Source organism: Schistocerca gregaria, chromosome 3 (genome assembly GCF_023897955.1).
Source record: "Schistocerca gregaria isolate iqSchGreg1 chromosome 3, iqSchGreg1.2, whole genome shotgun sequence".
Taxonomy (NCBI): Eukaryota; Metazoa; Arthropoda; class Insecta; order Orthoptera; family Acrididae; genus Schistocerca; species Schistocerca gregaria.
The window spans coordinates 954,936,915-954,951,423 of NC_064922.1; the positions used below are offsets into that span (position 1 = coordinate 954,936,915).

Consider the following 14,509-nt stretch of genomic DNA (forward strand, 5'->3'; position numbering starts at 1 on the left):
CACTTTCGAAGTGCTTCTTTTTGTGTTTATAACTGAGCATCCACAGCACTCATCTGGCCTACACACTGTGATACTTCAAAATGTCCAGCAAAATCTTGTCCATTGTAGTCTTGCAGACATCCCTTATTAGTTCAGCAACCCTTCACATAGTCACATGCCAATCCAGAAGGAAAAAGTCTTCAACTTCCATCACTGTCTCGTCCAAAACTGACGGTTGCCATGGCCAGCCTCGCCGTGCACATTTTTATGGCCATCTGCAAACTTCCATTTACACACATTTTTAACATCCATACACTTTTCTCCACACACATCGGTCAACTGGCGATGGATTTCAATAGGGACTAACCCCTTAAACCACAGAACTCAAATCACAGAATGCAATTCACATTTGGCTAGAGCATCTATTTTCCCTTCCATCATTACCGACTGTTACGCCAAGAATGAGAATCACAGATAGGTGAGGACTGGCAAGAATAGTGGTGTGAGGAAGCAAGGAACATGGCGCTGTTGTCAGATTTAAGCTAGCTTGCTACGTCTCGACCGGAGCTCGTTGGAGATCTTACTTCACGGACAACCCCCGTAATGATAATCTGATCCAACCATGTTTAAATACATGTCATTTTGGCGGACCTTGTCAAGTATGCATTGCAGAGGATCCCATTATGTAGTCTGGTCAATTGTACTTTCAGTACATGTAATGAATGTTGATTGACAAATAAACTCTCTAGCATGGGTAATTGAAAGCAAAATAAAGAGGTGATTGGCATAAATAAAAATACATTTCAGTAGTTGTGCATCAATCGGAAAACAAAAAGTAAATTTTCTAAATGTTTTGCCTACTCTTGCCATAAAGAGATACTCATTTCCTTCATATATTGACAACCAGAAGAAGATAAACATAAGATAACAAAATAATAAATTAATACATTACCCTGTATAAGTTCTTCCATATTTGCCCCCATTCACGAAGAACAGAGGTTATTTCATTGACTACCTGGGGTTGGTTAAATACTTCACCATCAGTATTCCTGTTAAAAATTGTATAACAGTCAATTACTCAACTCAGACAATGCAAAATACTAACAAACAACCTTGCCACTAATTATTTAGAATAATTTATTAAGCCTGGCAAAAACTGTATCCATTAACAGAGTTCTGTGGTTTTAATACAGAAACTCTTTATTATGAATTGTCCTACAGTAAGTGGCATGCTATTCCCTACCCCCAACGGTGGACTGGCTCACCCAGGCACCTACATACAGAAATGCAGTTTAATATGTAATCTGATAAATGTAAATCATTTTGAATGTGATATAGTGATACAAATAAAATGAACATTTTACATAAGCACTTAGCAATAAGATTAACATAAATGCACACATCTTCTTTTTGTATTTCCTCCCTGTTACCAAAGTCTCATTTGAGAAGGGGAGGACAACCCATTTTTGACTGCTGAAGTAGTTTTCAGCTGATGAGAACTGTTATTCAAGTCTTTACTACCATTGTTGTTGTCTTCAGTCCTGAGACTGGTTTGATGCAGCTCTCCATGCTACTCTATCCTGTTCAAACCTCTTCACCTCCAAGTAACTACTGCAAGCTACAGCCTTCTAAACTTGCTTAGTGTATTCATCTCTTGGTCTTCTTCTACGATTTTTACCCTCCATGTTTCCCTCCAATACTAAATTGCTGATCCTTTGATGGCTCAGAGTGAGTCCTACCAACCGATCCCTTCTTCTAGTCAAGTTGTGTCACAAATTCCTCTTCTCCCCAATTCTATTCAGTACCTCCGCATTAGTTATGCGATCTACCCATCCAATTTTCACCACATTGCAAAATCTTCTATTTTCTTCTGGTCTGAACGATTTATCGTACATGTTTCACCTCCATACATGGCTACACTTCATACAAATAGTTTGAAAAGGACTTCATGAGACTTAAATTGTACTCAATGTTAGCAAATTTCTCTTCGTCAGAAATGCTTTCCTTGCCATTGCCAGTTTACATTTTATATCCTCTCTACTTCACCCATAATCAGTTATTTTGCTCCCCAAATAGCAAAACTCCTTTACTACTTTAAGTGTCTCATTTCCTAATCTAATTCCTGCAGCATTACCTGATTTAATTCAAGATTTTAAACATGGCTGAAACAGCAACTGCTGAAATTCTTTTTAGACAGTTCAAACCTCTCCTTCCCTTAATGTAATATAGTCTGGCTGACCAGAAGATAGTTTTCTTGCCTCTTGGTGCCGGTGAAACGCGCTTTTCCTGTCTTGTTAAGATTTTACGTATTTATGATGTTTGCAGTTCGTGATTTTCGATGTGTGTGTGTGTGGTTAATTGACTGGTATGTTTTTATTCACAACGACAGATGGTTTCGTTTTACTGTAACATTTTGGTTGTTTTTGCTAGTATGTATTTTACTGCTTACGTTATGCGAGATTCTCGCACATTACACTAGTGCCCTCTCTTGTTAGATGTGTTCCATAGCGGAAGCTTCATCTGTTTGACACTAGGACACAGGTAAATTGGTTCCATATTTTCTATTTTACACAGATGTTTTTAAATGGTCACATATGTTTAATTTATTAAGACAGAAGGTTTGAATTATTAGCACAACTTTTATTAATTTTGATGCGCTTGTGTATGCATCCATGGATTTTAACATGCGCGCGTGTCTGGCACATACCACAAGTGCCCTCTCTCGGTGAAACTATCTGCCCTAGTGCTTTCACACTCTCATCATGATAGTTCATAGGCGAAGTACTGATGCTAAACTGTGTTCGCATTGACCCTGTGTCTATAATGTGGTTGTACAAATGGAGATGATGTCTTAACTACTGACGACGCCTTTTGCCACAATTGTTTTATTAATCTCCATTGTAGGATGTAATTTTAGTAAGTAACTAAAAGATTTAGTGCCCGTAGTACTCTAGTAATTTTACGGTTACTTAAACATTAGTGTTTCTTCTCTATTATTTCCCATGCTAAGTTTTTGCTAATGAAAGTGTCTTCCTGTTCAGGATTTTTTACTTCTGATGAAGGTATATTTATACATACCGAAACCTTGGTCAAGAATTTTAATAAATCTTTATCCTACAACTGTTTTGGCTGTCATGATTTACCACAAATGATTTAATTCAAGTACATTTCATTATCCTTATTTTGCTTTTCATCTACCACCTCTTCCATTTGAATAATATTGTCCTCTAGTACATTACCCTTGTATAGACATCTATGTACTCCTTCCACCTTTCTGCTTTCCCTTCTTTGCTTAGGACGGGTTTTCCATCTGAGCTCTTGATATTCATACAGGTGGTTTTCTTTTCTCCAAAGGTCTCTCTAACTTTCCTGTAGGCAGCATCTATCTTACCCCTACTGATATATGCCTCTACCTCCTTACATTTCTCCTCTAGCCATCTCTGCTTAGTAATTTTGCACATCCTGTTGATCTCATTTTTGAGATGTTTGTATTCCTTTTCGCTTGCTTCTTTTACTGCATTTTTATATTTTCTCCTTTCATCAATTACATTCAATATCTCTTTCATTACCCATAGATTTCTAGCAGCCCTCATCTTTTTCTTACTTGATCCTCTGCTGCCTTCAATATTTCATCTCTCAAAGCTACCCATTCGTCTTCTACTGTATTCCATTCTCCTGTTCCAGTTGATGATTGCCTAATGCTCCCCCTGAAACCCTCTACGACCTCTGGTTCTTTCAGTTTATCCATGTCCCAGCTTCTTAAATTCCTACCTTTCTGCTGTTTCTTCAGTTTTAATGTACAGTTCATAACCAATAAATTGTGGTCAGAGTCCACATCTACCCCTCGAAATGTCGTGCAATTTAAAACCTGGTTCCTAAATCTCTGTCTAACCATTATATAATTAATCTGAAACCTTCCTGTGTCTCCAGATCTCTTGACGACAACAATGTATTCACTATGCTGTTCATAGTAGCTCATCCGTGTTTCTATATTTTTATGCATTGTTAAACCTACTCTTCCAATACCCATACTTGTTTGGCATTTATAATCCTATATTCACCTGTGTCTTCTCTGTTGTTGTTGTTGTTGTGGTCTTCAGTCCTGAGACTGGTTTGATGCAGCTCTCCATGCTACTCTATCCTGTGCAAGCTTCTTCATCTCCCAGTACCTACTGCAACCGACATCCTTCTGAATCTGCTTAGTGTAGTCATCTCTTGGTCTCCCTCTATGATTTTTACCCTCCATGCTGCCCTCCAATACTAAATTGGTGATCCCTTGATGCCTCAACACATGTCCTACCAACCGATCCCCTATTCTACTCAAGTTGTGCCACAAATTTCTCTTCTTCCCAATTCTATTCAATACCACCTCATTAGTAATGTGATCTACCCATCTAATCTTCAGCATTTTTCTGTAGCGCCACATTTTGAAAGCTTATATTCTCTTCTTGTCCATGTTTCACTTCCATACATGGTTACACTCCATACAAATACTTTCAGAAACGACTTCCTGACACTTAAATCTATACTCAATGTTAACAAATTTCTCTTCTTCAGAAACGCTTTCCTTGCCATTGCCAGCCTAAATTTTATATCCTCTTTGCTTTGACTATCATCAGTTATTTTGCTTCCCAAATAGCAAAATTCCTTTACTAATTTAAGTGTCTCATTTCCTAATCTAATTCCCTCAGCATCACCCGACTTAATTCGACTACATTCCACTATCCTTGTTTTGTTTATGTTTATGTTCATCTTATATGCTCCTTTCAAGACACTGTCCATTCTGTTCAACTGCTCTTCCAAGTCCTTTGCTGTCTCTGACAGAATTACTATGTCATCGGCGAACCTCAAAGTTTTTATTTCTTCTCCGTGGATTTTAATACCTACTCCGAATTTTTCTTTTGTTTCCTTCACTGCTTGCTCAATATACAGATTGAATAACATCGGGGATAGACTACAACCCTGTCTCACTCCCCTCCCAACCACTGCTTCCCTTTCATGCCCCTCCACTCTTATAACTGCCATCTGGTTTCTGTACAAATTGTAAATAGCCTTTCGCTCCCTGTATTTTACCCCTGCCAGCTTTAGAAGTTGAAAAAGGGGGTATTCCAGTCAACATTGTCAAAAGCTTTCCTAAGTCTACAAATGCTAGAAATGAAGGTTTGCCTTTCCTTAATCTAGCTTCTAAGTTAAGTCGTAGGGTCAGTATTGCCTCACGTGTTCCAACATTTCAACGGAATACAAACTGATCTTCCCCAAGGTCGGCTTCTAGTAGTTTTTCCATTCGTCTGTAAAGAATCCACATTTTCACTATGAAAATCATTAAAAGAGACACCTTTAGAAGAAACCTACCAGGTGTTAGCTCGAGTGAGGTATATGAGGCAATGGACGAAAATTCTAAATTTAATATATTTGTAAGGAAATTATCCTTATATTTAACACTTATTTTCCAATGAAAACACTTAAATACAACACCAGTAGTTTGTCAAAGAAGCCTTGGAAAACTAAATACCTTGCAGTATCATGTATCAAGGTAGAGAACTATACGAATGGTTCGGATAAGCAAAGCTGTTCACCTGCTTTCATATTATTCTCTAGTGATAAAGAGTTATAGAAAATCAAAAAGCTTGCACGTCATGGCAAAGATTAAAATCTCTAAAAATAAAATGAAAACAATATGGATCATAGTTATAAGCAAAATACTATCTATCGGGGAACAACCAAATCTAGTAACTAAAGATAACGACTAGGTGTTCCTTGACACCAAGTATGTATCTTCAAGAGAAAACATTACAGTTTATGCAACGATCAGTACCACAACCAGTCAGTCCATTCAAGGTCACTGTAACTTACTTCAGGGTTATAAAGAAAATAATTTACTCTCTTAGAAGCAAATATTCTTATCGAGCAATAACATCTCCAACAAAATATTAAAAGCTTGTTGTTGTAATATAGCTACTGTAATCAATTTCACAAACCATTTCTCCTGAAAGAATGGAATTGTTAGACACCTGTTTAAGGAAAGTAGCAGGACAGGTATTAATCACTATTGGCCTCTTTCATATTCACCAATATACGATTCTTGGTCAGTCACAATTGGGTTTCCACATGGACCTCTCCACTGAACATACGATCTACATTTCACCGTCATTCGTTCTGTAAGTAAGTGCTGATTCTTGTGAAGAAAGTATTTGTAAATTGGTTTACTTTGCAAACATTCATTCATTTATGACATACAGAATATTTTTCTCATGCAATTCTACACATATACACAAAGCATTTATTGCAGAGAAACATGTTATAAGGATAATACTTGATGTTCATCCTCTAACTTCTTGTCAGCAACTGCTTACAAAATTATGCAAACTAACAATAGCCTCACAATAGATTTACTGTGTCACAAATGTTTACTGTGAAAAACCAAGCACAAATCCAATATAAAAGCACCATCCATTAATGTAATGCTAAGAACAAAAACAGTCTCTATTAGCTGCAACTTAATCTTACTTTTGCTGAGAAAAGTATACAGCTATAAAAATATTTGATCACTTCCCTTGTGAATTAGAGCTGCTAGTACATAAGTAGATTAAAACTGAAGAAACTGCAAAAAGGTGGGAATTTAAAGAGATGGGACCTGGATAAACTAAAAGAACCAGAGGTTGTACGGATTTTCAAGGAGAGCATAAGGGAGCAATTGACAGGAATGGGGGAAAGAAATACAATAGAAGAAGAATGGGTAGCTTTGAGGCATGAAGTAGTGAAGGCAGCAGAGGATCAAGTAGGTAAAAAGACATGGGCTAGTAGAAATCCTTGGTTAACAGAAGAAATATTGAATTTAATTGATGAAAGGAGAAAATATAAAAATGCAGTAAATGAAGCAGGTAAAAAGGAATACAAATGTCTCAAAAATGACATAGACAGGAAGTGCAAAATGGCTAAGCAGGGATGGCTAGAGGACAAATGTAAGGATGTAGAGGCTTATCTCAAGAGGGGTAAGATAGATACTGCCCACAGGAAAATTAAAGAGACCTTTGGAGAAAAGAGGACCACTTGTATGAATATTAAGAGCTCAGATGGAAACCCAGTTCTAACCAAAAAAGGGAAAGCAGAAAGGTGGAAGGAGTATATAGAGGGTCTATACAAGGGCGATGTACTTGAGGACAATATTATGGAAATGGAAGAAGATGTAGATGAAGATAAAATGGGAGATACGATACTGCGTGAAGAGTTTGACAGAGCACTTAAAGACCTGAGTCGAAACAAGGCCCCTGGAGTAGACAACATTCCATTGGAACTACTGACGACCTTGGGAGAGCCAGTCCTGACAAAACTCTACCATCTGGTGAGCAAGATGTATGAGACAGGCGAAATACCCTCAGACTTCAAGAAGAATATAATAATTCCAATCCCAAAGAAAGCAGGTGTTGACAGATGTGAAAATTACCGAACTATCAGTTTAATAAGTCACAGCTGCAAAATACTAACGCGAGTTCTTTACAGACAAATGGAAAAACTAGTAGAAGCCGACCTCGGGGAAGATCAGTTTGGATTCCGTAGAAATGTTGGAACTCGTGAGGCAATACTGACTCTACGACTTATCTTAGAAGCTAGATAAAGGAAGGGCAAACCTATGTTTCTAGCATTTGTAGACTTAGAGAAAGCTTTTGACAATGTTGACTGGAATACTCTCTTTCAAATTCTGAAGGTGGCAGGGGTAAAATACAGGGAGCGAAAAGCTATTTATAATTTTTACAGAAACCAAATGGCAGTTATAAGAGTCAAGGGACATGAAAGGGAAGCAGTGGTTGGGAAGGGAGTGAGACAGTGCTGTAGTCTATCCCCGCTGTTATTCAATCTGTATATTGAGCAAGCAGTGAAGGAAACAAAAGAAAAATTCGGAGTAGGTATTAAAATCCACGGAGAAGAAATAAAAATTTTGAGGTTCGCCGATGACATAGTAATTCTGTCAGAGACAGCAAAGGACTTGGAAGAGCAGTTGAACAGAATGGACAGTGTCTTGAAAGGAGCATATAAGATGAACATAAACATAAACAAAACAAGGATAGTGGAATGTAGTCGAATTAAGTCGGGTGATGCTGAGGGAATTAGATTAGGAAATGAGACACTTAAATTAGTAAAGGAATTTTGCTATTTGGGAAGCAAAATAACTGATGATAGTCAAAGCAAAGAGGATATAAAATTTAGGCTGGCAATGGCAAGGAAAGCGTTTCTGAAGAAGAGAAATTTGTTAACATCGAGTATAGATTTAAGTGTCAGGAAGTCATTTCTGAAAGTATTTGTATGGAGTGTAGCCATGTATGGAAGTGAATCATGGACGATAAATAGTTTGGACAAGAAGAGAATAGAAGCTTTCGAAATGTCATGCTACAGAAGAATGCTGAAGATTATATGGGTAGATCACATAACTAATGAGGAAGTATTGAATAGGATTGGGGAGAAGATAAGTTTGTGGCACAACTTGACCAGAAGAAGGGATCAGTTGGTAGGACATGTTCTGAGGCATCAAGGGATCACCAATTTAGTATTGGAGGGCAGCATGGAGGGTAAAAATCGTAGAGGGAGACCAAGAGATGACTACACTAAGCAGATTCAGAAGGATGTAGGTTGCAGTAGGTACTGGGAGACGAAGAAGCTTGCACAGGATAGAGTAGCATGGAGAGCTGCATCAAACCAGTTTCAGGACTGAAGACCACAACAACAACAGTACATAATGAAAGTTTTAAAAACAATTTTCAATCATTTCTACTTGGCATCTCTCTCTACTCCATATGTGGATTTCTGAGTAAACAATATCTCTATATATCTAGATAAAATTTATCACACTTATGAATGAAAAACACACAACATTGGTGTAGTATTCTACAATAGTGTAGAATATTACACAAGAAGCATGTGTTTTTCGATTCATAATGTATAAACTAAGAACCAAGAGCATGGTCAGTTAATGCAGTTTATCAAATTTTGTAGAAGACTGAAATTAAAAATATCAAGTTATGTAAATAGCCAGCATGTACCCATGTTTTCAGAGAGAAAATACACATTATTTGTAAGCCTACTGGCATATTATACATCTTAATGAGTTGTCATGAATATGATCCATGGAACATACCAAAAACTGAACTAATTAAACATTACTATTGACAGGCTCTCATTACATTTAATGATTTGCTGTAAACATGACATATGGCTGTACAAACAAATGTGTCTTCTAAGGAATAGAATGAAACCCTCTAACCATCTCATGCCTGTCCAAAATTCAGACGTATAAACTGCATCAGAAGTTTTCACCACATGGTATTCGGCAAGGTGCACAACAATGCAGCACTTGGGAACAGCTGAAACATCTCAATCACAGCAGGCAAAGGTGTGATCGTTGAGACGGAAATACAAATATGTGATTCAGTTCTCTTGGAGTACTATGCTTTGTTTGATATTTAAAACAACTTTACTTTTGGCAAAGTTCTGTGATGCAAAGAATTACTGAGTCACTCTTATCATTCAAACTTCATTTTGGCTCATCAGTTGCCATAAGTGGATTATGAAAGGTGACAGAGTACATAAATAAAAAAAAATATCTTAGCTAAATCATCTGACACATCACTGAGGGTGCTAGAAAACAGGCTGTTCCTCACACTGTACTGCTGTTCTGTGAATACAGAGAAATATTATGATATAACATCTGTAACTGAAGCTGAGAAATGGCAGAATTTAGAGGAAAAATTACTGTCATAATATATTCAAGTGTGTGTGATTCTCTGAGGAAAAGTGTATTTGCAAATGAGACACAATACCACTACATTGTATTAAGAACTAATGAGTTGCATCATCATGCAACAATTCAAAAGCAGGCAAAAGATGGATGATGTTGAGGAATACAAACAGAGATCAGAAATCCGCTAGCAACCTAAAATATGGAAATAATTTTCATTAAGCTGCTGCTGCTGCTGCTGCTGCTGCAGCTGTTGTCAATTGTGTGTTTATGGAGACCAGACATCTTAGATAATCAGTCTCCTATTCACCCCTATGACAGAAAAAGTGTACCCCATCTACCTGCATCTCCCATCTATCTGCATCTAGAATAGAACTGACGTGTAAATGTGAGGATATTTTCTAAATGTTTGTGTAACATGTATCTGATGCAGGACATGGTTACCAGCCCAACATTCACTTAGTAGGATATGAAAAAATGCCTAAAAACCACATTGGGGATGGCCACCTCATCATTAAACCATTAAGCAAATTCGATTGAGGTCGGGCTTGCCTCACCATGTCCTGGAAGTGGTGCATTAATGTGCTTGGCTATGCTGGCACATTTTTGTTACGCAGAGAGCTAAGCATTAAGTGAACACTTTCAACTATTAAGAATTAGAGCTCTGTGAACTGAGAGAGCTATGTTTAAAAGTCAAATACATAGTTCACCTTATTCATTTATGAGTGCTCAACTTTTAATTAAAGGTCATAATAAAACACTTGTCTCTACAGAATCAAAAATTTTGATGTACAAGTGCATATTTTATTACTAATTAATCAAATCAAATGATTAAGATTTTTACAGTTAAATTTATCATAGACTCACCCCAATTTTGTGCTGGCCGTGTCTTTAATATGGATATAGTTTTTAGGAAATATTCCGCGCAGTGCACGGTTCTTGGTTGTGTATCCAAAATACCACTCTCCATTTTCTTCCAAAATATTAACGGTCTCTCCAACAGAAAGCTTAATGCGATACGGTTTGTCTTCAAAGAAGTTGTGAATGGCTGAAAAAAATTACAAGCAAAAATTACTCAGGACACTTTATGAGAAAGAATGGAAGATGAGATTAGAAGAAACAATTCACTGGATAATAACTTAAGCCCACAACTGACAAGCAACTATTATAGAAAATACACACACACACACACACACACACACACACACACCAGGCTTCATTCTAATCTGAAATACTTTTGGGGAAAAGCATGGTTCATAGTTATGTAGCAGTTTTCATTCATGCCCTTCCTACTATAAACCCAAGGTATAAAGCTTTACAAAAGAATAAAACTACTGACAACAGGATGCGCTCTGGCAAGACTTGCTGGTGGGTGAATGTGTGTGATGTGTGTATTTTTGCTAGAGAAAGAGCAGGGGCTTGAAAGCTAGTGTATATACTGTTTTCTTTTGTGTGTTTCCATGTGCCACACATAGGTGAATAGTTGCCTTCATTTTATTTTATGTATTATTACATCCATGAATTTCCAGATTCGATACACAACTCATAAAAGATAGACTACTAGCACATGAGGTACGTACACTGTACTCCAAAATATGGGGAAAAAGTCAAGTAATCACAAATTATTGCTGTGTTGTCCCATGTACAGATTGTCAAGCAGTTGTTTTGTTTCACACTAATATTTAATTCCCCTAATCCCAGTAGAAGTCCTATCTCTCTGCAGTACTTTAATATACACTGATCAGCCAGAACATTATGACCACCTACCTAATGGCTGTTATGTCCACCTGTGGCACAGATAACAACAGCAACATGCCATGGCATGGAAGCAATGAGGTCTCAGTATGTCACTGGTGGGGAGTGGCCGATGAGCTCTGATCCCACATTGTCACATCCCAGATGTGTTCGACTGGGTTCAGCTCTGATGGGTTGGGGGACCAACACACCAACTTGAATTCGCCACTGCGTTCCTTGAACCACTCCATCATACTCCTGGCCTTGTGACATGGTGCATTATCCTGTTGACAATGCCACTGCCATGCCATTGCAACACATGATTGTCATGAAGGGTGTACATGGCCTGCAACCAGTGTGCAATACTCTTTGGCCATCACGGTGCCTCGAACAAGCTCTACTGGACTCGTGGATGCCCACATGAATGTCGCCGGAACACAATGGAGCTGCTACCATCTTGTCTCTGTCCCACAGAGCAGGTGTCATGAGCTCTTCCCCTGGAAGTCGACAGACTCATGCCTTCCCATTGGCACGATGAAGAAGGTACTGGGATTCATCAGACCATGCAACACTCTGTCACTGCACCAACATCCAGTGCCAATGGTAATGTGCTTATTTCAGCACCGGAACATGCATGGGTCACTGGGTGTGGAGGTCCGTTGTTAGGAGTGTTTGGTGCACTGTGTTTTCAGACACACTTGTAACCTGCCCTGCACCACAGTCCTGTTTTACTAGTCTGCGCAGACTACAGTGTCCGACATCTGTAATGAAGAGTTGCCATCCAACCCCGTAACATCTGGATGTGGTTTCGTATCGGTTTCACCACATGTTGAAGACACTCTCCACAGCACTCCTCGAACATCCAACAAGTCGTGCAGTTTCCAAAATGCTCATGCCAAGCCTCTGGGCCATCACAATCTCACGATCTGCCCTTGGTCAAACTCGGAGAGACTGCATACCTTCCACATTCTACACATAGACAGCTTGCTCACTGATACTACGTGCAACATGTGTGTCTCTGATTAGAAGTTATCCGTCGCCAGGTGACGCTGCTATCATCTGGACAGGTTTATATCAATAGTAGTTTGGTGGTCATAATGTTCTGGATGATTAGTGTAATCTATTCACACTGATAATTATGTGCTGTTTTTATTTAATATTTTGGACAAATTATTTATGTAACATTACACGGAACACTATGATCCAACTGTATACCATGCTGGCTTAATAAAATCTGTTTGTATTAATCATTAAAGTTACGCAGAACTTAGATCTCCGAGTCCCAGTTTTCTCATAAACTGTTGAAGGAGTATCTAGTAAGGTTTTCTTTTATCAGGCTTTTGACTAGCTGAGGACTTTCAATTTCTTTCCTGGCATCTTCTAGCAGTCTATTATAGGCTTTTAAACCAAGTCAACACCCTTGTCAGTATGTCAATACAACGAGAGAGTGTTTAGTGCGTAAAACATGCCAAATAATGGTACTGAGAGATTCTATGTGAAACAGTGAGAAGTTTATTTAAATTTTATTTTTAATTTAATTTGTGACATAGCTTTCTGTATATGCAAAAGTTAAATTTTACTGTGCTGAAAAAATTATCGAAATTACAAAATTTCTTGAGGAAATATAGTTAAACAAAAGTGACACTTCTGTAGATGAGAATGGAGAACAACAACACTGTCTTTTATATTGGCATCTATTTAAATTTAGGTTTCAGCCATTGTTGTTGTTTCGATTGTTAAGTTTAAAGTGGGGAGTATTATCTTTTGGACGAACTTCAGTTTCCAAGAGAGGTACAATATTACATATGCAGCTAATTTATAAAAATAACTATGCATTTAGTGTCCCAACTGTGACAAAAAACATGAAAAAGTTTACTCACTGTCTCAGCAATTATAGTAATTCTGTTTATTTTAGGTTAGGAGTGATGAAAACCAAGAAAACATCTAGTGACCCATAAAGCAGCATGTAATATTAAATTACCATGTATAAATGTTGAAAGTAATTATGTCCCACCAGTGACAGTTTTTTTACCAAAATCTAAACCACTAAATGCTTCTTGACATTTTAAATTTATGTTAGTTGGTGTAACTGGTGCCTGAATGGTTTACACTAATACTGACTTCTTATTTATTCAGAAAATCTGGAAAACAATGTCAGCTGAGCACATGAGAAAAAAATTGAGAAAAATTGTACAAAGACGCAGCAAATATAAAGAAGAATAAAAAGTAGAAGAAGAAGGAGAGAGAGAGGAGCGAGGGAGGGGGTGTGGGGGGTGGGGGGTGGGGGGGGGGGGAGGGGGAGGAGAAGGAGAAGGAGAAGAAGAAGATGGGAAACATGATGATAAAGGCACACTCCTGTGAAAAGTTTATAATTGATCATCACAAGAACAAAGCTGATACAATAAGAAAGAACAGACTTAAACTAAAACCTGTCTTTCCCACATGGGATCATATAAATGTCCAGTCTCCTGGTAAAGCTGTTACTTGGGTAAAGAAGGCACTTCCTTCCAGACCTCAAAAAATCCTTACTTGGGTAAAGAAGGCACTTCCTTCCAGACCTCAAAAAATCCTTTATCATTTCTGTGACACTCCCTCCCACATTTCGCGATAATACAAAACGTGCTGCCTTTCTTTGAACTTTTTCAAAGTATTCCGTCAGTCCTACTATGTACTCCGTCAGTCCCACACCACGCAGTAGTAGTCTAAAAGAGGGCCGACAAGTGTACTGTAGGCAGTCACCTTAGTAGGTCTGTTACATTTTCTAAGTGTCCGGCTAATCAAATGCAGCCTTTGGTTAGCCTTCCCCACTATATTTTCTGTGTGTTCCTTCCAATTTACATTGTTCGTCTTTGTAATACCTAGGTATTTAGTTGAATTTACGGCTTTCAGATTAGGCTGATTTATCGTGTAACCAAAGTTTAATTAGTTCCTTTTAGTACTCATGTGGATTACCTGGCACTTTTCGTTATTTAGAGTCAACTGCCACTTTTCGCATCATTCAGATATTTTTTTCTAAATCGTTTTGCAGACTGTTTTGATCTTCTGATGACTTTATTAGGCGATAAA

At 37.9% G+C, this 14,509-nt stretch overlaps 1 protein-coding gene across 9 annotated transcripts in view; it reads right to left on the reverse strand.

Annotated features, from left to right (window-relative positions):
- Positions 1 to 14,509, reverse strand: part of LOC126355928 (dedicator of cytokinesis protein 1) — a 452,703-nt gene that overhangs the window by 379,728 nt on the left and 58,466 nt on the right. For all 9 annotated transcript variants that reach the window (XM_050006495.1, XM_050006492.1, XM_050006496.1 and 6 more), the window contains exons 2-3: positions 10,577 to 10,757; positions 932 to 1,028 (exon numbers count right to left, since the gene is read on the reverse strand). In XM_050006495.1, the coding sequence (XP_049862452.1) occupies positions 932 to 1,028; positions 10,577 to 10,757 (278 nt within the window). The remainder of the gene's footprint in view (positions 1 to 931; positions 1,029 to 10,576; positions 10,758 to 14,509) is intronic.